The sequence below is a fragment of the Lissotriton helveticus genome, chromosome 6 (assembly GCF_964261635.1).
Source record: "Lissotriton helveticus chromosome 6, aLisHel1.1, whole genome shotgun sequence".
Lineage (NCBI taxonomy): Eukaryota > Metazoa > Chordata > Amphibia > Caudata > Salamandridae > Lissotriton > Lissotriton helveticus.
This window is the reverse complement of record NC_136067.1, coordinates 3,820,072-3,843,177: the sequence shown is the minus strand read 5'-3', so window position 1 is coordinate 3,843,177 and position 23,106 is coordinate 3,820,072. Positions and strand designations below refer to the sequence as shown.

At 51.6% G+C, this 23,106-nt stretch overlaps 1 protein-coding gene across 1 annotated transcript in view; it reads left to right on the top strand.

The window, feature by feature from the left end:
- LOC144761554 (extracellular calcium-sensing receptor-like) overlaps positions 1-23,106 on the top strand; it is a 193,066-nt gene that overhangs the window by 31,004 nt on the left and 138,956 nt on the right. Inside the window, exon 3 of the mRNA XM_078646862.1 lies at positions 17,873-18,706. Coding sequence (XP_078502988.1) covers positions 17,873-18,706 — 834 coding nt within the window. The remainder of the gene's footprint in view (positions 1-17,872; positions 18,707-23,106) is intronic.

Sequence of the window (23,106 nt, the reverse complement as noted above, 5' to 3'; positions counted from 1 at the left end):
CTGGATCTGGGCTGCTGGGATCTGGGCTTCTGGATCTGGGCTGCTGGATCTGGGCTGCTGGATCTGGGCTGCTGGGTCTGGGCTGCTGGATCTGGGCTGCTGGGTCTGGGCTGCTGGATCTGGGCTGCTGGATCTGTGCTGGATCTGGATCTGGGCTGCTGGGATCTGGGCTGCTGGATCTGGGCTGCTGGGTCTCGGCTGCTGGATCTGGGCTGCCGGGTCTGGGCTGCTGGATCTGGGCTGCTGGGTCTGGGCTGCTGGGTCTGGGCTGCTGGGTCTGGGCTGCTGGGTCTGGGCTTCTGGATCTGGGCTGCTGGATCTGGGCTGCTGGGTCTGGGCTGCTGGGTCTGGGCTGCTGGATCTGGGCTGCTGGATCTGGGCTGCTGGATCTGGGCTGCTGGGTCTGGGCTGCTGGATGTGGGCTGCTGGATCTGGGCTGCTGGGATCTTGGCTGCTGGATATGGGCTGCTGGATCTGGGCTGCTGGGATCTTGGCTGCTGGATCTGGGCTGCTGGGTCTGGGCTTCTGGATCTGGGCTGCTGGGTCTGGGCTGCTGGATCTGGGCTGCTGGGTCTGGGCTGCTGGATCTGTGCTGGATCTGGATCTGGGCTGCTGGATCTGGGCTGCTGGATCTGGGCTGCTGGATCTGGGCTGCTGGGATCTGGGCTGCCGGGATCTGGGCTGCCGGGTCTGGGCTGCTGGGTCTGGGCTGCTGGGTCTGGGCTGCTGGATCTGGGCTGCTGGATCTGGGCTGCCTGGTCTGGGCTGCTGGGGCTGGGCTGCTGGATCTGTGCTGGATCTGGGCTGCTGGGTCTGGGCTGCTGGGTCTGGGCTGCTGGATCTGGGCTGCTGGGTCTGGGCTGCTGGATCTGTGCTGGATCTGGATCTGGGCTGCTGGATCTGGGCTGCTGGATCTGGGCTGTTGGATCTGGGCTGCTGGATCTGGGCTGCTGGATCTGGGCTGCTGGGATCTGGGCTGCCGGGATCTGGGCTGCCGGGTCTGGGCTGCTGGGTCTGGGCTGCTGGATCTGGGCTGCTGGATCTGGGCTGCCTGGTCTGGGCTGCTGGATCTGGGCTGCTGGGTCTGGGCTGCTGGGTCTGGGCTGCTGGGTCTGGGCTTCTGGATCTGGGCTGCTGGATATGGGCTGCTGGATCTGGGCTGCTGGATCTGGGCTGCTGGATCTGGGCTGCTGGGATCTGGGCTGCTGGGTCTGGGCTGCTGGGTCTGGGCTGCTGGATCTGGGCTGCTGGATCGGGGCTGCTGGATCTGGGCTGCTGGATCTGGGCTGCTGGATCTGGGCTGCTGGGTCTGGGCTGCTGGATCTGGGCTGCTGGATCGGGGCTGCTGGATCTGGGCTGCTGGATCTGGGCTGCTGGGATCTGGGCTTCTGGATCTGGGCTGCTGGATCTGGGCTGCTGGGATCTGGGCTGCTGGGTCTGGGCTGCTGGATCTGGGCTGCTGGATCTGTGCTGGATCTGGATCTGGGCTGCTGGGATCTGGGCTGCTGGATCTGGGCTGCTGGGTCTGGGCTGCTGGATCTGGGCTGCTGGGATCTGGGCTGCCGGGTCTGGGCTGCTGGATCTGGGCTGCTGGGTCTGGGCTGCTGGGTCTGGGCTGCTGGGTCTGGGCTTCTGGATCTGGGCTGCTGGATATGGGCTGCTGGATCTGGGCTGCTGGGTCTGGGCTGCTGGGTCTGGGCTGCTGGATCTGGGCTGCTGGATCTGGGATGCTGGGTCTGGGCTGCCGGGTCTGGGCTGCTGGATCTGGGCTGCTGGATCTGTGCTGGATCTGGATCGGGGCTGCTGGATCTTGGCTGCTGGATCTGGGCTGCTGGGTCTGGGCTGCTGGATCTGGGCTGCTGGGATCTGGGCTGCTGGGTCTGGGCTGCTGGGTCTGGGCTGCTGGATCTGGGCTGCTGGGTCTGGGCTGCTGGATCTGGGCTGGATCTGGATCTGGGCTGCTGGATCTGGGCTGCTGGATCTGGGCTGCTGGATCTGGGCTGCTGGATCTGGGCTGCTGGATCTGGGCTGCTGGGATCTGGGCTGCCGGGATCTGGGCTGCCGGGTCTGGGCTGCCGGGTCTGGGCTGCTGGGTCTGGGCTGCTGGATCTGGGCTGCTGGATCTGGGCTGCCTGGTCTGGGCTGCTGGATCTGGGCTGCTGGGTCTGGGCTGCTGGGTCTGGGCTGCTGGGTCTGGGCTTCTGGATCTGGGCTGCTGGATATGGGCTGCTGGATCTGGGCTGCTGGATCTGGGCTGCTGGATCTGGGCTGCTGGATCTGGGCTGCTGGGATCTGGGCTGCTGGGTCTGGGCTGCTGGGTCTGGGCTGCTGGATCTGGGCTGCTGGATCGGGGCTGCTGGATCTGGGCTGCTGGATCTGGGCTGCTGGATCTGGGCTTCTGGGTCTGGGCTGCTGGATCTGGGCTGCTGGATCGGGGCTGCTGGATCTGGGCTGCTGGATCTGGGCTGCTGGGATCTGGGCTTCTGGATCTGGGCTGCTGGATCTGGGCTGCTGGGATCTGGGCTGCTGGGTCTGGGCTGCTGGATCTGGGCTGCTGGATCTGTGCTGGATCTGGATCTGGGCTGCTGGGATCTGGGCTGCTGGATCTGGGCTGCTGGGTCTGGGCTGCTGGATCTGGGCTGCTGGGATCTGGGCTGCCGGGTCTGGGCTGCTGGATCTGGGCTGCTGGGTCTGGGCTGCTGGGTCTGGGCTGCTGGGTCTGGGCTTCTGGATCTGGGCTGCTGGATATGGGCTGCTGGATCTGGGCTGCTCGGTCTGGGCTGCTGGGTCTGGGCTGCTGGATCTGGGCTGCTGGATCTGGGCAGCTGGATCTGGGATGCTGGGTCTGGGCTGCCGGGTCTGGGCTGCTGGATCTGGGCTGCTGGGTCTGGGCTGCTGGGTCTGGGCTGCTGGATCTGGGCTGCTGGATCTGGGCTGCTGGGATCTGGGCTGCTGGATCTGGGCTGCTGGATCTGTGCTGGATCTGGATCTGGGCTGCTGGGATCTGGGCTTCTGGATCTGGGCTGCTGGATCTGGGCTGCTGGATCTGGGCTGCTGGGTCTGGGCTGCTGGATCTGGGCTGCTGGGTCTGGGCTGCTGGATCTGTGCTGGATCTGGATCTGGGCTGCTGGGATCTGGGCTGCTGGATCTGGGCTGCTGGGTCTGGGCTGCTGGATCTGGGCTGCCGGGTCTGGGCTGCTGGATCTGGGCTGCTGGGTCTGGGCTGCTGGGTCTGGGCTGCTGGGTCTGGGCTGCTGGGTCTGGGCTGCTGGGTCTGGGCTTCTGGATCTGGGCTGCTGGGTCTGGGCTGCTGGGTCTGGGTTGCTGGGTCTGGGCTGCTGGGTCGGGGCTGCTGGGTCTGGGCTGCTGGATCTGGGCTGCTGGATCTGGGCTGCTGGATCTGGGCTGCTGGGTCTGGGCTGCTGGATGTGGGCTGCTGGATCTGGGCTGCTGGGATCTTGGCTGCTGGATATGGGCTGCTGGATCTGGGCTGCTGGGATCTTGGCTGCTGGACCTGGGCTGCTGGGTCTGGGCTGCCGGATCTGGGCTGCTGGGTCTGGGCTGCTGGGTCTGGGCTGCTGGATCTGGGTCTGGGCTGCTGGATCTGGGCTGCTGGATCTGGACTGCTGGATCTGGGCTGCTGGATCTGGGCTGCTGGATCTGGGCTGCTGGGTCTGAGCTGCTGGATCTGGGCTGCTGGATCTGGGCTGCTGGGTCTGGGCTGCTGGGTCTGGGCCACTGGATCTGGGCTGCTGGGTCTGGGCTGCTGGGTCTGGGCTGCTGGATCTGGGCTGCTGGATCTGTGCTGGATCTGGATCTGGGCTGCTGGGATCTGGGCTGCTGGATCTGGGCTGCTGGGTCTGGGCTGCTGGATCTGGGCTGCTGGGATCTGGGCTGCTGGGTCTGGGCTGCTGGATCAGGGCTGCTGGATCTGGATCTGGGCTGCTGGGTCTGGGCTGCCGGATCTGGGCTGCTGGGTCTGGGCTGCTGGGTCTGGGCTGCTGGATCTGGGTCTGGGCTGCTGGATCTGGGCTGCTGGATCTGGGCTGCTGGGTCTGGGCTGCTGGATCTGGGCTGCTGGGTCTGGGCTGCTGGATCTGGGCTGCTGGATCTGGGCTGCTGGATCTGGATCTGGGCTGCTGGGTCTGGGCTGCCGGATCTGGGCTGCCGGATCTGGGCTGCTGGGTCTGGGCTGCTGGGTCTGGGCTGCCGGATCTGGGCTGCTGGGTATGGGCTGCTGGGTCTGGGCTGCTGGGTCTGGGCTGCTGGGTCTGGGCTGCTGGATCTGGGTCTGGGCTGCTGGATCTGGGCTGCTGGGTCTGGGCTGCTGGATCTGGGCTGCTGGATCTGGGCTGCTGGATCTGGATCTGGGCTGCTGGGTCTGGGCTGCCGGATCTGGGCTGCTGGGTCTGGGCTGCTGGGTCTGGGCTGCTGGGTCTGGGCTGCCGGATCTGGGCTGCTGGGTCTGGGCTGCTGGGTCTGGGCTGCCGGATCTGGGCTGCTGGGTCTGGGCTGCTGGGTCTGGGCTGCTGGGTCTGGGCTGCTGGTTCTGGATCTGGGCTGCTGGGTCTGGGCTGCCGGATCTGGGCTGCTGGGTCTGGGCTGCTGGGTCTGGGCTGCTGGATCTGGGTCTGGGCTGCTGGATCTGGGCTGCTGGGTCTGGGCTGCTGGGTCTGGGCTGCTGGATCTGGGCTGCTGGATCTGGGCTGCTGGGTCTGGGCTGCTGGATCTGGGCTGCTGGGATCTGGGCTGCTGGATCTGGGCTGCTGGGTCTGGGCTGCCGGGTCTGGGCTGCTGGATCTGGGCTGCTGGATCTGGGCGTCTGGGTCTGGGCTGCTGGATCTCGGCTGCTGGATATGGGCTGCTGGATCTGGGCTGCTAAATCTGGGCTGCTGGATATGGGCTGCTGGATCTCGGCTGCTGGATCTGGGCTGCTGGGTCTCGGCTGCTGGGATCAGGGCTGCTGGATCTGGGCTGCTGGATCTGGGCTGCTGGGTCTGGGCTGCTGGGATCTGGGCTGCTGGATCTGGGCTGCTGGGTCTGGGCTGCTGGATCTGGGCAGCTGGGTCTGGGCTGCTGGATCTGGGCTGCTGGATCTGGGCTGCTGGATCTGGGCTGCTGGGTCTGGGCTGCTGGATCTGGGCTGCTGGGTCTGGGCTGCTGGGTCTGGGCTGCTGGATCTGGGCTGCTGGATCTGGGCTGCTGGATCTGGGCTGCCGGATCTGGGCTGCTGGATCTGTGCTGGATCTGGATCTGGGCTGCTGGGATCTGGGCTGCTGGATCTGGGCTGCTGGGTCTGGGCTGCTGGGTCTGGGCCGCTGGATCTGGGCTGCTGGGTCTGGGCTGCTGGGTCTGGGCTGCTGGATCTGGGCTGCTGGATCTGTGCTGGATCTGGATCTGGGCTGCTGGGATCTGGGCTGCTGGATCTGGGCTGCTGGGTCTGGGCTGCTGGATCTGGGCTGCTGGGATCTGGGCTGCTGGGTCTGGGCTGCTGGATCTGGGCTGCTGGGTCTGGGCTGCTGGGATCTGGGCTGCTGGATATGGGCTGCTGGATCTGGGCTGCTAAATCTGGGCTGCTGGGTCTGGGCTGCTGGGTCTGGGCTGCTGGGTCTGGGCTGCTGGATCTGGGCTGCTGGGTCTGGGCTGCTGGGTCTGGGCCGCTGGATCTGGGCTGCTGGGTCTGGGCTGCTGGGTCTGGGCTGCTGGATCTGGGCTGCTGGATCTGTGCTGGATCTGGATCTGGGCTGCTGGGATCTGGGCTTCTGGGTCTGGGCTGCTGGGATCTGGGCTGCTGGATCTGGGCTGCTGGGTCTGGGCTGCTGGGATCTGGGCTGCTGGATATGGGCTGCTGGATCTGGGCTGCTGGGATCTGGGCTGCTGGATATGGGCTGCTGGATCTGGGCTGCTAAATCTGGGCTGCTGGGTCTGGGCTGCTGGGATCTGGGCTGCGGGGTCTGGGCTGCTGGATCTGGGCTGCTGGGTCTGGGCTGCTGGATCTGGGCTGCTGGGATCTGGGCTGCTGGATCTGGGCTGCTGGGTCTGGGCTGCTGGGATCTGGGCTGCTGGATATGGGCTGCTGGATCTGGGCTGCTAAATCTGGGCTGCTGGGCCTGGGCTGCTGGGATCTGGGCTGCGGGGTCTGGGCTGCTGGGTCTGGGCTGCTGGGTCTGGGCTGCTGGGTCTGGGCCGCTGGATCTGGGCTGCTGGGTCTGGGCTGCTGGGTCTGGGCTGCTGGATCTGGGCTGCTGGATCTGTGCTGGATCTGGATCTGGGCTGCTGGGATCTGGGCTGCTGGGTCTGGGCTGCTGGGATCTGGGCTGCTGGATATGGGCTGCTGGATCTGGGCTGCTGGATCTGGGCTGCTGGATCTGTGCTGGATCTGGATCTGGGCTGCTGGGATCTGGGCTGCTGGGTCTGGGCTGCTGGGATCTGGGCTGCTGGATATGGGCTGCTGGATATGGGCTGCTGGGTCTGGGCTGCTGGGTCTGGGCTGCTGGGTCTGGGCTGCTGGGATCTGGGCTGCTGGATCTGGGCTGCTGGGTCTGGGCTGCTGGATCTGGGCTGCTGGGATCTGGGCTGCTGGGTCTGGGCTGCTGGATCTGGGCTGCTGGGTCTGGGCTGCTGGGTCTGGGCTGCTGGGTCTGGGCTTCTGGATCTGGGCTGCTGGATATGGGCTGCTGGATCTGGGCTGCTCGGTCTGGGCTGCTGGGTCTGGGCTGCTGGGTCTGGGCTGCTGGGTCTGGGCTGCTGGATCTGGGCTGCGGGGTCTGGGCTGCTGGGTCTGGGCTGCTGGATCTGGGCTGCTGTATATGATACGGGTGCATCATTGTCCAGCTGTACTTGGGACAGTGGACTCGTCAGGCAGGGCAGATGTTGCATCTCGTGCACCCTGACGTGTGGCCAGGGGTCCGGGTAGTCAACAATCTGGAAAAAAAGCCCGGGGTTTACCCAACATTACCCTCCTGTACCCGGGTACCAAACTATGAACATATATATATCATATGAAAAAACAGGCTGGCGCGGAGGGATTCATGTCTGATTTATTTTATAGTGATGCACACAATAAATTATCCTACATCAGTACACAATACAATTGAAACAATGTTCACCAATTTAATTTTAAAAACTCACACACTATGGGACCGATCTTTGAACATAATTCAATCCGAAATCCATATACACAAGGACATAAACATACAAAGATGCAAATACATTCAATGTGAAAGAACAGAAACACAACTAAATAAAGCTCTACGTTACCAATACCCAACAGGGGATTCATGGGTAGTACTTAGCGTGCACGCCCTTACTCTGGGGGATACCATCAGAGCTCATGAGGAGTGTTCCCTCTCTCCCCTTTAAACCTGTTTTGGCCAGTGGGCTACCAGAGCAGCGCCTAGAGGCAGAACAGGAACCTCATGGGCCGTGCAGCGCTCAACGGCGATTCTTCCATTGGGCTGGAGGAGGAGTTTTGGGACAATGGCCGGTGTCTCGGCGCATGCAGATAAGTGGTGGTGGGGACCACTGGCACAAATTAAGTGCTGGGCAGTATAAACCTCCATATAATGCTGTACGAACATCGCCCTAGATACTGATGATCTACAGGGCATCAGGGTGTTTGTGTATACGTTTAATTGTGGATTATGGTGATTTATGACAAAGATTTCTGTCTGTTTTAACTCTCGTGTCATGATCTTTTGAAGTATTGTGAATGTGATCAATTGTTTTTAGTATTGTTACATATTTTTCATGATGACTCTATGGATATAAATGGTTTTAACTTGAAACAAATTCTTTTTTAATCTTGTAAAAACGATAAATGGTTTTAATAAATTACAATCATTAACTTCATGAACAATAGGGGGCAGATTTATGTTAACTGGCGCATCCCCAGTTAACATGCGCCACAGATGCGGCGCACCATGGGGCAAAAACGGCACAGATGCGTGACGCATATGTGGCGTAAAGGTGACGCATTGCTGGAGTTGTGTCGCAAGCGCGACGCAGCTCCAGCAAGGCTATGGGGTGCCCCATCTTAACAATGCTGCGTCAAGACCTACGCCTGCTTCAAGCAGGCGCAGGCTTTTGACGCAGCATTGGCCTGAAAGTGACTGAGTGAAATCTTATAGATTTCACTCAGCCACTTTTGCGAGGCGCACCTGCCCCGGAACGCCCACCCTGCGCCGGAACGCCCACAAGCGGCGCAGGGCTTTACAACGTGACGCATCTGCCTAGATGCGTCACGTTGTAAATCGTTCGTAGGGATGCGCCACGTTTACGCCGCCTTGCGTGACGCAACAGCGGCGTAAACGTGGCGCAAGTGCCTCATAAATCTGCCCCTAGGTGTTTTTGCCAATGCATTGTAGCCACCAGTTAAGTGTCGGACGACTTTGTCAATCTGACCGAGCTGCACGGCAAACGTACAATTTTTTTTCTTTCATAAAACAAGAACCCCAAGTGATATTTTGGGGCAGATTTATGTTAACTGGCGCATCCCCAGGGATGCGCCAGTTAACATGCGCCACAGTGCGCCCCTGCTCCGCCACCCATGGTGCGCCGCATTTATGATGCGGCGCACCATGGGGCAAAAACGGCACAGATGCGTGACGCATCTGTGCCGTAAAGGTGGCGCATTGCTGGAGTTGCGTCGCAAGCGCGACGCAGCTCCAGCAAATCTCGGGGGTGCCCATCTTAACAATGCTGCGTCAAGACCTATGCCTGCTTCAAGCAGGCGCAGGCTTTTGACGCAGCATTGGCCTGAAAGTGACTGAGTGAAATCTCATAGATTTCACTCAGCCACTTTTGCGAGGCGCACCTGCCCTGGAACGCCCCCCCTGCGCCGGAACGCCCACAAGCGGCGCAGGGCTTTACAACGTGACGCATCTGCCTAGATGCGTCACGTTGTAAATCGTTCGTAGGGATGCGCCACGTTTACGCCGCCTTGCGTGACGCAACAGCGGCGTAAACGTGGCGCAATGGCCTCATAAATCTGCCCCTTTGTTTTGGAAAATAAAAAAAGACAACGCCCACCTCACCATGGGAGTTTTCTCCCATGGTGAGGGGGGCAATTGCAGTTTTCACTGCCCCTAATTGCCAGGTTTTACTTGGTGATGGCGGACAGTGAAAACTGCCCATGTGTTCATCCACTCGGAGGTCTGTCGGCAGCGGAGACGGAATGAATTGATCTCATTAGCACATGGGAGTGCAGTGCGTGACCGTATGCTGAGCAATAAGGACATCTGTTACAGACCTCCGTGTGTGGCGTGTTCATTTTCATACTTCTGGGCTGTGGAGAATGCTGCAGCTGATGACGAGTAGGGGATACGTGCCCCTGAGATACAAGACTGCTCTCCCTGAGAGTTTGCAATGATACAGCAACTGCCACGTATACCCTGGAGAAGCAGTTTGAAGTTGGCTTGTGTGGTATCAAAGCTCCCGTCAAAGAAATTCAAGGCCCTACGAAGACCCACATTCGAAAGCCAGCCAGAAACCCACTGGTAAGGCCGAAAGAAAAGATGCTGAGCTTCACCATAACACAAAAATGGCTCGAACGAAACAAAGAGATGACGGCAAAGACAACCAGGTGCGAGAAACAGAAAACTCACCCGCCGTCAAGGATGAGAGAAGCGCTATACGACCTCCGAGCGAGCATGATGACCCAAGCACAGGGCCGGTGCCTACAGAAGGAGCAGATTCAGGTGCACAGCAAAGGCTGTCGGAACAGCCCATGCTCTTTACGGCAGCTTAAGAGAGTGCGAAATACACGACCAGGGGGGCTTTAGGGAGGTGCGACTGGTGCAGCCGCACTGGGTGCTGACCTGGAGGGGGGCACTGGCTTCAGCTGGAGGCGCTGTGCTTTATGTAATACTTAAAAGGACCTGTTTAAGAGTACCTCGTGCGTCCAGCTTTCAGGAAGCAATAAAAATGTAACGATAACTCTTGTGAATAATGTTCCTGCTAGATAGGGAAATGGGAGTTTTGTCTAGTGGCAGTTTTGACTTGCCATAAAGTAGCACAGAGGGTTAATACGTCTGCTGCAAAGAACAGATCTGTATTTTATATTGATAGCCGGGTAGATTAGTAAAGCCAGCCTTTATTAGCGCTTTAAAACAAATGAAATCTATTTGCGAGAGAGACTTTTGAGAGATGAGGGGTTCTTTTGCTGGGTGGTAATGGAGGAATCCTGAGGAGGAGGTCATGGGCAGGGGGGGCACAAAGATTGTCGCACAAGGTGCCACCAGTGCTAAAGCTAGCCCTGTACACGGCAGCCGCATACCTGAAACTACCACCACTGTTTGACACTGTCAAGAAGCAGAACATTAGCGCAAGCTGGATTGCATGGATTGAGAAGTTCAATGATTTCATAGATGCCCTAGAAGAAGGAGATGATGAGAAAATTAGTAAATACTTAAAGAACCTTGCTGGTGACAGAGTAAATGAAGTGTTGAAGAAAATCTTGCACACTGATGAAATATCGAATCATCAGATCAAAGAAGCTTTGGGAACCAAGTTCAATTCGATGCCAAATGTCGACTACGAAAGGTACATGTTCAATCAAGCGAGACAGCAAGCTGGTGAAACAATCAATGAGTTAGTTGAAAGACTTGACGTGCTTTTCAAACACTGTGCGATTAACGACGAAGAAGCCATATGCCTCAAAGTCATCAATGACTGTCTCAAAGGGATGCGCAAATGTTTCAATTGTATTCACTGTGGAAATGTGATCACGGGGAAATCATTATCTCGCCCACAAACAGGGCAAGTGATCAAGCTGCATCGTGCATCAGATTGTAATTCAGATACACTCATTTATGCTGTCAAACTCTCTTGTGGCCAAGTAGAAGTAGTGAAGACAGAACGAAAAATCAAAGCTAGAATCACTGAATACAAGAGTACGATAAGAACGAAAAATCGCAAGTCTAGTTTAGTAACAGAATGGCTAAACCATAATCACAACATAGCCCAACTACACTTTACAGTCAGTGAGACGATCAACATTCACCCCAATACTAACATCCCAAAAACATTAGCTCAAAGGGAGACCTTTGGATACAATTCTTGGATAGTTTGGTCCCCAAAGGGTTAAATGATAAGATTGAAATGTCACGTTTTCTATGATTGCAATAATTCGATCTCCACAGTCATGATTATCTCACAGTATTATAAGAGGGTCATATTCCCTTTGACAAACAGTTTAGGTGTTTTGACTGTTTTGTATTATGTACTTTTGAACAAGAGTGGACTGTTATTAGTCAATTTCATGTTATCACACGTAAGCTGGTTAGTAACTAGAACGCTGCGAAACCTTCACCAGGAAACAGAAGATCACAAAATATGATATGGGGGTGGGTCACTGATCTTTTTTTACACCCTTTATCACACTCTTTTCCTAATCATCGAATGGTTTTCGCTTTCATCTGTGTTTTTTGATCTACAGAAATCATTTAGGAGTCACGGTGGCACAAATACAAGAGTTTTTTATAGTTGTTTTTGAGGTTAGTGGTGCTGGATTTGGGCTCAGCAGTCTGTTTTCTATATCCAGAGAGAAATACAGCACATGATCAGTTTTTTAAAACACACGGGCAACTCTCGGCGTGGCGTAGCAGCGGGACACGGCGTGTCATCACTTCTGATTACAGCGGAGAGAGGATTCTTTCTGGAGCTGCACTGTTCGTGGTCAGTCTTTAACAAGACGCGCAACACTCATTTTGTCACAGTGGGATATGGCGAGTATTTGCAGCTTGTAACAGTAGAGAGAGGAGGGGTGGAAAGAGCTATATAAATGCAAACCTTTTCCCTCTCCTATCCCTCCACTATCCTTCTCAATCCAAATAACTGACTAACATATTCACCACTCAAATTACTTTCATATTTCACTATACTAATTCACCGCTAATCCTTTATGGGTTCCGCAGTAGCTTACTACTCTCCAAAAAAGCGCTTCAACACCCCATCAGGGGTAGTAGGCACTATATAAATGCAAACCTTTTTCCCCTCTTCTATCCCGCGCAACCTACTCTTCTCTATCCAAATAACAGACTAACATGTCCACCACTCAAATTACTATCATATTTCACTATACTAATTCAACACTAATCCTTAATGGGGTCCGGAGTAGCATGCTACTTGCCAAAAATTGTTTTGACGCCTCGTCAGGGGTAGTAAGAGATATACCAATGCAATTACAACACAATACAATAGCACAGACGTTCAGTAGGGGAATCAGGTCGGTTAGACAGGATGGCTACCTCTGATGTCCTTTTTCATCAGAACTTGAGCTCGTGAATAGACGTGGAGAGGTCAACGGAGCCGCACGAGCTCACCCATGGTCTTAGCGTTGTTTGTACTTACAAATGACGCTAAGACCATAGGTGAGCTTGTGCTTACTTTCTCACTAGGATTACACAGGAGAAGACACATACTTGGGGTTGTCTTTTAGCATCCAAAGGCTGACCATGAAAATTATGTTTTTAGTTAATGAGGACACGCTGAGCTTCCAAGCTGAGATTCAGGCAGCACGATGCATAGTACAAGTAAGATTTCAGATGCATGCTGGACCCTGTATTTTCTTCCTTCCCCATTATTTTCAGTTTACGCAATAGTGAAGAGTGTTCATTTGTTCATTGAGTCTTCACAGTGTTTGCGGCACACAGTTCTAGATAGTTTACACGCTGTTTGTGATTGAGCACATAATTGTGAGCGTGCACTGGTAGGGAGTTGCTCAGCCACTGCGCATGATAGTTGTGACTTGCGCAGCTGCTTTCTTATACTCTTTTGGGTATTTCGCTATCCGTTCTTTTTCATTCATTTTCCTTTTCATGTCTCCATTGGAATTCTATTGTTTCATAAAAAGAGCCATGCTCCTTACACATTACGGTAAATATTATTTTATTTACATTTGTCCCTGAAGAAGGGTGGAATCACCCAAAAGGCATTGGAATTTAGACACTGGGGGGACGATTCACAGAACTAAATTAAGACAAAATCCTAAACTTACTCCTTTTGATATTCAAATAAGATAGTTTGGATTTTGTCTTAAGTTTGTCTTAAGACAGACTTAAGACAGACTTAAGACAAAATCCTAACTTAAGTCTGTATTAAGTCTGTCTTAAGTCTGTTTTAAGACAAAATCCTAACTTCTGTGAATACCAAAAGGAGTAAGTTTAGGGTTTTGTCTTAAGTTAGTTCTATGAATCGGGCCCAAGATGTGTTTGCCACTGTTTTAACACTTTTTATGACATTTTATTTCGAGAATATACTTAAATCCAAATTCGATGTGATCTAACATTATTGAATATCAAGCATTGACTAGTGTAGGTACATCATGCTTTGAGTTAAAGAAAAAAGCATTTTTTGCAAAACCTTCACGTGTACTATTGTTTGGATTTGAACAAAAGCATTGAACAGAGTATAGCCCACGGGCTCTCTTATTGCGCTTCGTGTCTAGAACACCTTCGGGGGTACTAGGGTGCTTCAAAGATAGTAACGGGACAGGCAGGCTCCGTCACGAAGCAGCAAACATACTTGATTAACTTTAGAGCAATCTTTCAAACTAGGATTACATTGGAGGGCTGGATAACTCGTTAAATTATGTCTTTCGAAGACACATGTTGAAAAAGAGATGCTCAGTTTGGATAAAGTACTAATGGCGGCAAGGGCCGATGAGAGAGCAGACTGATGAGCTGCTGAAATGGAAGATGGAAGAGCAAAGAGTGAATCAACGTTGGCCATGAAAAGCAAGCACAAGGTTGATGCATGCAAGTCGACATCTCCAAAGAAGATAAAATGGTGTTTCCGATGTGGGTTTTTGTTTCCTCATTAAGGTAAATGTCCAGCCATAGAACAGACATGCAAAGGTTGCAAAACAAACGCTGCTTAAAGGTTTGCAAAGCGAAAGAGAAACTAACTATGTCATAGCTTGAAGAGAATATGGACCTGAGAAGTCTCCAGAAGCATTCTTGCCACGCCCACAAGGCCACAAAGCAACATCAGTTATGGCAAGTAGAAACCAGACAGTCGATCGGCCTCAAGTTCATCCTACAAAGGCTCTTCAACGTCATTATCAAGTGCCAGTGAAGGATACGGGTGTGCGATGATGCTGTCGACCAAAGAACGGCATGCACATGTAGGTTTGGCTGTCTACAAAGAAGAACAAAAGACAAAGTCAAACCACCACACGAAAGAACATAAGCCATTTGGACGCTGCTCAAGATTACAATAAAGGTCAATGGTTTTTTGATAACCTTTATCTTAGAGAGTGATGCATCGATTAACATCATGCCAGTCGAACAGTTCAACAGCTTGTCTCGTGCCATGACTCAAGCCATCAAACACAGAGGTATACATGTGGGCTGCCTCTAAATCGCTTCAGAATCAAGGGCCGTTCACAGCAACAATGCAACATAAAGCTGTGTCAGTGCAAGTGCCAAATCATGTTCTTTGAGAAACGTCATCCAGTGCATGCCTACTCAGTTTTACCACTGCTTATGACATGGAACTGATATCTCTGAGCTCCTCCCAACTACAACCTACATTCTAAGTCTGAAGTAGTGAATCAGTTCCCATCATCTTCTAATGGCCTAGGATGGTTAAAGACATTGAAAGGGCAACTTCATATTAATGAGGACATTCACACTGTTGCCAAGCGGCACCACAGAGTTGCTTTTCATTTGCAAAAACCCATTGAGAAAGAACTAAAAATGCTGTTCAAGAATGACATCATTGAACACTCCACTGGTCCTACACCCTGGGTTTCGTCTATAGTGGTGGTACCAAATAAGGACATTGGATGTGCAGTGCGTATCTGTGTCAATATGCACCAGGCCAACATAGTGATAGGGAGAGAAAGACATCCTGGTCCACACATAGCGGACATGATCATGCAGCTGAACGGAGTCAAAGTTTTCTCTTGTTTTGACCTGAAAAAAGGATACCATCAACTCGAGTTGGAAGTAAACTGTGGGTACTTTACTACTTTTTTGACTCTTGCAGGTCTGTTCAGAAAGAAAACGTTGAGTTTTGGAGTGTCATTGGCTGCAAAAATATTTCAGGCTGTTATACGTCAAATAATTCAATCTGTTGCATATGCTTTTCAGCTACAATGATGACACACTGGTACTTGGGACAACAGAAAAGGAACATGATAAGGCTCTTACACAAGTGTGCCAGCTACTTGCAGAAGCAAGCCTAACTCTGAATGCAGCATAGTGTGAGGTTCACAAGACCAAACTTAAGTTCTTTGGGCACATATCCTCTGATGGGGAAATGGCTACTGATCCAGATAAGGTGCAAGAACTGTCATCTACTTGCCCCCCACAAGATGTCACCGTGCTGCGATCGTTCTTAGGCATGGACAGTTATCGCTCAAGGTACATTTGTGACTTTGCTACTGTGAGTTCCTCTTTGAGAGACCTGACAAAACTAAATGTCCTTTTCCAGTGATCCCCTGAATGTGATCAAAGCTTCAAAGAATAAAACATGGGATTGAGAATGCAACTGAGATGGCCTATTTTGACCCCAAGTAACATACTGAGATCACAGTAGATGTGAGCCTGGTAGTACTGGAAGCAATCCTTGGCCAACATACCAGTCATCTGAATGCTTGGACACACATTGCTGCCTATGCCAGTCAAAGCTTGTCTGACACCGAACGTGCCTATGCTCAGCCGGAGAAGGAGAGTTTGGCTGTAGTGTGGGCCTGGCAAATATTTTCATGTGTTTCTTTACGGAAAGCATTTCACTATTGTTACAGACTACCAAGCGCTACTCACTATTTTAGGAAATGCGACAGCCAAGAGGCCCCCTCGCATTGAGAGCTGGGGTTGCAACTACAAGAGTACGACTATGCCAATGTACACAAGCCGGGTAAAGATCAGAACCCTGCTGATTACTTTTCACGAGTACCGATACATCATCACAGTTCTACATCCAAAATGGCTGAAGAGTACATCAACTTCACGGTGAGATCCAGCAGCCCTATCCATTGAACAGATGTTTGCTGCCACTAATGCCGATAAAAACATTCTTATTCTCACAGACATAATTTCAACTCAATCATGGAACAAAAATCTTCGACCTTCTGCTTACAATGTTGAATTTCAAAAATGTACACGATGAAGTGTCCATTACAAGGGAAGGCGGTGTGTTGAGAGGCTCGAAAATCGATTTGCCAGAGAGCCTTAGACTGCAAGTCATTGAGCTAGCCCATGACGGACATTGTCGCATTGTAGCTACCAAAAGAGCCCTCAGGGACCGAGTGTGGTTCCCGTACCTAGAGGAGGGAATTGAGAAGGAACTAAAAGAGAGCCATCTTTCCAACTGTCTTTCCTCCAACGTGACGCAGCATCCATTAACAAAGCCTGACCTTCCTGCAGATGCCTGGGAAAGAGTTGCAGTTGACTTCTTTGGGCCCTTAGGAAACGGACACCATCTCATGGTAATCCTTGATGAGTATTCGCGATTTCCTCTAGTGGAGGAATTATCATCAACCACCTGTGTCAAGGTCACCGAGCTCCTGGATGACATCTTTGTGGTGTGAGGTATCCCCACCTTTCTCATTTCTGACAATGGTTCGGCGTTCAATAGCAAACAATTCAAGTAGTTTCAAGTCAGGCTCAGTGTCAAGCATCGAAAGAGAACACCTCTGTGGCCAAAGCCAATGGTGTTGTTCAACAATTTGTGGATTCCCTTAAGAGGGTGATTCAACGAGCCTCGATGGAGGGAATTGAGTTAAACCATGCCCTGTGTCAAGCCCTCCGTGCTTATCGGCCAACTTCTTACTTCACAACTGGTGAGAGTCCCGCCACCTTGTTGTTTGGGAGAGCCATCTGAACTAAGCTATCACAGTAGACAGCAGACCGATCTCGGAAAGTTTGTATAATCCACATTTTTATAATCCACATTTCTAAAGCACGAACAATCACCCGTAAGGGTCTCTAGGCGCTGGGGGCCGTCGGGAAGATTAAGCAAGCTATTGCCTAGAGTCACATGGTGCTGGGCTAATCTGCTGCTGGCACCGAGGATCGAACCGTGATCCCCAGATTCCGGAGTCAGTCGCCGTGGCCGCGGCGCCACGGACACCGATCGAAAGTGCAAAATGAAGACCTATGTCGATCGACAACAATGAGCTCAGGAAACGTTCTTCAATGAAGGTGACTTGGTCCTGGTCAAGCAGAAACAAAAGTGGAAAACAGGCTCTCTGTTTTCTGTCAATCTCATGAGGGCTGTGACGTACAAAGGACACATGGTGACGGGGCATCGTCCCGGAAAGTCCATCATATGGGACTCGTCACACTTTAAGCACCTACCTCGATGTTTGTCAGCTCCTACAATTATGAATGAAGTGACCCCATGGTCACTCATCAGAACCTGTGCCATCGGTGGACAATCAGCGTGCATCTCAACGACCTCATACCACTCGATATAGCCACCTAGTGCGAGCGCCTCAATGACTCTTTGAAGAAATATGATGTGACTGTTGTTTATAGCTTTTCATTTAACAAAGGGAGAGATGTAGTGTTGTGAGACTGTGTGTGGTAGGACCCTTTTGGTTCTTGGCAGATTCCACGGAGGAAATACCGAACTACTGGGAAGTGTTCAGGTGTGGTTATGACATCACGAGAGTGCAGTGTATGAGCAGATGCTGAGGAATAAAGACGCCTGTGACGTAGCTCCATGTCTGGTGTGTTCATTCGGATGCTCCCGGGCTGGGGAGGATGGTATAGCTGTCAGTACTACATGAAACTCTTTGTAACTTGAAAATGTTTGAATATTTTAAATAGCCACAACCATGTTCAAAAAGCATTTCTCAAACTCGCATGCAGAATTATATATCGGGTCGTAAACCTGTAGTAAGAAATGCTTCGTCTTACAGATCAGCTACGGATCCGTGATTGCAACGCTGAGTGACAAGCGCCAGTTTCCCTCCTTCCTGCGGACCATCCCAGGCAACGCCTTCCAGAACGTGGCCCTGCCACGCCTGATCGGGCTCTTCGGTTGGACGTGGGTGGGCATGATCATCTCAGACGATGACGTGGGGGAGCAAGGAAGGCGGGATCTCGAGGCCGGCATCAAGGAGCAAGGTGGCTGTGTCGTTTTCACCCAAAAGATCCACCTACTCTACCCCCGTGATAAGCTCCTGCTCATGGCGGAGGTGATCCGGGCCTCGACCGTGAACGTGATTGTGGTGCAGAGCCCGGAGGTCCACGTGGCCGTACTGATGGAGGTGCTGCTCGAGCAGAAGGTGACAGGGAAGGTCTTCATCTTCTCGGTATCCTTCATCATCACCCCCGGACTCTTCTCCAGGGCGGCCTGGAGGATGCTGAACGGCACCATTGGCATAGCCGCCAGCACCGGCAACATGCCTGGCTTCAAAGACTTCCTCCGTCGCCTGGACCCCTCCGGGGCTCCCAGAGACAACATGGCCAGACTCTTCTGGGAGAAGGCCTTCCAGTGCCGGTGGCGGATGAGGAACGAGACAGAACTCCCGCCTGCCCGGGGCCCTCAGGCAGTCTGCTCGGGGCGAGAGGTTCTGTCTGAGGGTCACGTGTCACTCTTTGAGCTGTATGACCTGACCTCCACTTACCACACATATGCAGCGGTCTACGCCTTCGCTTCCGCGTTGAACAAACTTCTGTCTTGCCAACCTGGAGAAGGACCTTTCCTGAATGGATCATGCACCAGCGCAGAGGCCGTCCAGCCTTGGCAGGTGAGGCTAATGTCACTGTCCGTGGTTCACGGCACGCAAGGAGCCTCTTGTGGAGAAGAGTAATTGGGTATCTCTTGCCTCTGCCTCGTACCACGCGTTCAAAGATTCATCCATTCTTTTTCAGGTCCACACATATTGACCTTAATGACACTGATGATGTTGTTCGAGGTGTTTGCACATGTTTTATCTTTTAAAAAAAATATATTTACAGCTCTCTGTTAATTGGTCTTTCATGTTGATAAGTGGCGCGCCTCCCATAGGTTGTCACCATGCATGACCGCAGCCACCCCAGGTCAGCACAGACACTTTTGACCAGTATCGGTACGTGCGTGTCACAAGATCCATCCAGTGATGAGTCATATACGTGTCCTGTCACTGCACTCCCCAAGGCAGTGAGCATTGTTGCTAAACTATCCCCAAGGCAGTGAGCATTGTTGCTAAACTAACAAGCATTGGAAATGCAATAGGTCTCGCATTAGGAAAGTTTGAGCGATTGGCATTGTAAATGACACTTTTTTTATTTATGTGTTGGTTTTGAAAATAGCAAAACTAATAGCTTTGTCAGTTACAATGTCAATAGTTTTAACTTTCGCAAATGTGACACCTATAGCTTTTGTAATGCAATATGTGTTGTATTTACGTGACTTAGATGTATTGATGTTGCAAATAACAATGGCTTTTAATTTTGTAAATAATTAATACTTAAATATAATGTATTGTAATTTATAATGGCAATAGCTTAAAAGTTTGTAAAATAACTTTTGTGAAGATTATGTTCAGTGTATTTTATTGTGACGAAAATCTAAGAACATTGCATTTGCACCTACACACACACACAGCCACACACACACACACACACACACATATATGGCCAATAAACAGATTGTGCAGGGGCAAAATAAAGTCACTCAGTCGGGGGGAGCTACTGACTGAAGTTGGCTGTTCCCACTGTCCCGTGCTATATGCTATTGGACATAAATAGGAACACACCAATGGATGAGGAGAGCTTGCTGGAAGACATTCTTTGTATATTATAGTTAAACAAACAACAACAAAAGGCCAGCCATTAAAACAAGGAGAAACACGAGAGACGGCCTGCGGTCGTCAAAGTGAAAGTACGGCCGGCGGAGGGTATTGCTGTGGGGAGGGGGGAGGAGAAATGCGACACGGCGGGCAGGGGAGGGGGCGGAGCGGGGAGAGCGGCATGAGGGTGTGAAGCAGCCGGGGCCTTTGAAGTGAAGCTAAGCTTCACTTCAAAAGGTGTGGGAGGAGTGCGGCTGAGGGAACAGACGGCGATTTGGTGATGTGCACGCGCATTTTAGGTCAATGCGCTTGCACATTGACCTAAAAGCGCACGGGCACAGCACCAAATCGCCAGTCTAGGTAAAGCTTATTTAAGCCCCTATATATCTCGCTCCCGCTCAATGCGCATGCGCATTGAGATAGGTCGCTCGACCTAAAAATGGTGGTTATATTGAGACCGCCATACGTAGGATAATGACCGGTGACCCAGCTCATGCAAATAAGTGCTGGTGGGGACCACTGGCACAAATTAAGTACTGGTACAGTATAAACATCAATATAATGCCGTCATTCCTGGTCTGACTTTCGCAGAGAGGTGTTTATTCTGGCACCCTAAGGGAGTCCCCATCTGCCAAATTTTGAGGTGTCCGCCAGCCCTGCAGACATCACTAACATTGGTGGAAACACTATCACAGCGGTTCCTGTCAGTGCATTGCAAGTTTCGCGGACGGCTTCGTCAACATGACAGAGCTGCACGCCAAACGTACAATTCTTTTTCTTTCCTTAAACAAAAACCCCAAGTGATATTTTGTTTTGGAAAATAAAAAAAGACAATGCCCACCTCACCATGGGAGTTTTCTCTCATGGCGAGGAGGGCAATTGCAGTTTTCACTGCCCCTAATTGGCAGGTTTAACTTGGCAGTGGCCGACAGGGAAAACTGCCCATGTGTTCGTCCACTCGGAGGCTTATGTCGGCAGCGGAGACGGAATGTAGGTCTGAGTGACTATAAATGAGGAGGGCGGACCTTCACTTTAGTGAAGAGAGCGATCCTTTACCATTGAGACTACGTACCCTCTCTGCCAAACTCTACATTGGGCCGTTTGAATTGTTCTCATTAGCACATGGGAGTGCAGTGCGTGACCGTATGCTGAGCAATAAGGAAATCTGTTACAGACCTCCGTGTGTGGCGTGTTCATTTTCATACTTCTGGGCTGTGGAGAATGCTGCAGCTGATGACGAGTAGGGGATACGTGCCCCTGAGATACAAGACTGCTCTCCCTGAGAGTTTGCAATGATACAGCAACTGCCACGTATACCCAGGAGAAGCAGTTTGAAGTTGGCTTGTGTGGTATCAAAGCTCCCGTCAAAGAAATTCAAGGCCCTACGAAGACCCACATTCGAAAGCCAGCCAGAAACCCACTGGTAAGGCCGAAAGAAAAGATGCTGAGCTTCACCATAACACAAAAATGGCTCGAACGAAACAAAGAGATGACGGCAAAGACAACCAGGTGCGAGAAACAGAAAACTCACCCACCGTCAAGGATGAGAGAAGCGCTATACGACCTCCGAGCGAGCATGATGACCCAAGCACAGGGCCGGTGCCTACAGAAGGAGCAGATTCAGGTGCACAGCAAAGGCTGTCGGAACAGCCCATGCTCTTTACGGCAGCTTAAGAGAGTGCGAAATACACGACCAGGGGGGCTTTAGGGAGGTGTGACTGGTGCAGCCGCTTTGGGTGCTGACCTGGAGGGGGGCACTGGCTTCAGCTGGAGGCGCTGTGCTTTATGTAATACTTAAAAGGACCTGTTTAAGAGTACCTCGTGCGTCCAGCTTTCAGGAAGCAATAAAAATGTAACGATAACTCTTGTGAATAATGTTCCTGCTAGATAGGGAAATGGGAGTTTTGTCTAGTGGCAGTTTTGACTTGCCATAAAGTAGCACAGAGGGTTAATACGTCTGCTGCAAAGAACAGATCTGTATTTTATATTGATAGCCGGGTAGATTATTAAAGCCAGCCTTTATTAGCGCTTTAAAACAAATGAAATCTATTTGCGAGAGAGACTTTTGAGAGATGAGGGGTTCTTTTGCTGGGTGGTAATGGAGGAATCCTGAGGAGGAGGTCATGGGCAGGGGGGGCACAAAGATTGTCGCACAAGGTGCCACCAGTGATAAAGCTATCCCTGCACAGGGCAGCCGCATTCCTGAAACCACCACCACTGTTTGACACCGCCAAGAAGCAGAATATTTGTGTATGGTGGGCTGCATGGATTGAGAAGTTCAATGATTTCATAGATGCCCTAGAAGAAGGAGATGATGAGAAAATTAGTAAATACTTAAAGAACCTTGCTGGTGACAGAGTAAATGAAGTGTTGAAGAAAATCTTGCACACTGATGAAATATCGAATCATCAGATCAAAGAAGCTTTGGGAACCAAGTTCAATTCGATGCCAAATGTCGACTACGAAAGGTACATGTTCAATCAAGCGAGACAGCAAGCTGGTGAAACAATCGATGAGTTAGTTGAAAGACTTGACGTGCTTTTCAAACACTGTGCGATTAACGACGAAGAAGCCATATGCCTCAAAGTCATCAATGACTGTCTCAAAGGGATGCGCAAATGTTTCAATTGTATTCACTGTGGAAATGTGATCACGGGGAAATCATTATCTCGCCCACAAACAGGGCAAGTGATCAAGCTGCATCGTGCATCAGATTGTAATTCAGATACACTCATTTATGCTGTCAAACTCTCTTGTGGCCAAGTAGAAGTAGTGAAGACAGAACGAAAAATCAAAGCTAGAATCACTGAATACAAGAGTACGATAAGAACGAAAAATCGCAAGTCTAGTTTAGTAACAGAATGGCTAAACCATAATCACAACATAGCCCAACTACACTTTACAGTCAGTGAGACGATCAACATTCACCCCAATACTAACATCCCAAAAACATTAGCTCAAAGGGAGACCTTTGGATACAATTCTTGGATAGTTTGGTCCCCAAAGGGTTAAATGATAAGATTGAAATGTCACGTTTTCTATGATTGCAATAATTCGATCTCCACAGTCATGATTATCTCACAGTATTATAAGAGGGTCATATTCCATTTGACAAACAGTTTAGGTGTTTTGACTGTTTTGTATTATGTACTTTTGAACAAGAGTGGACTGTTATTAGTCAATTTCATGTTATCACACGTAAGCTGGTTAGTAACTAGAACGCTGCGAAACCTTCACCAGGAAAGAGAAGATCACAAAATATGATATGGGGGTGGGTCACTGATCTTTTTTTACACCCTTTATCACACTCTTTTCCTAATCATCGAATGGTTTTCGCTTTCATCTGTGTTTTTTGATCTACAGAAATCATTTAGGAG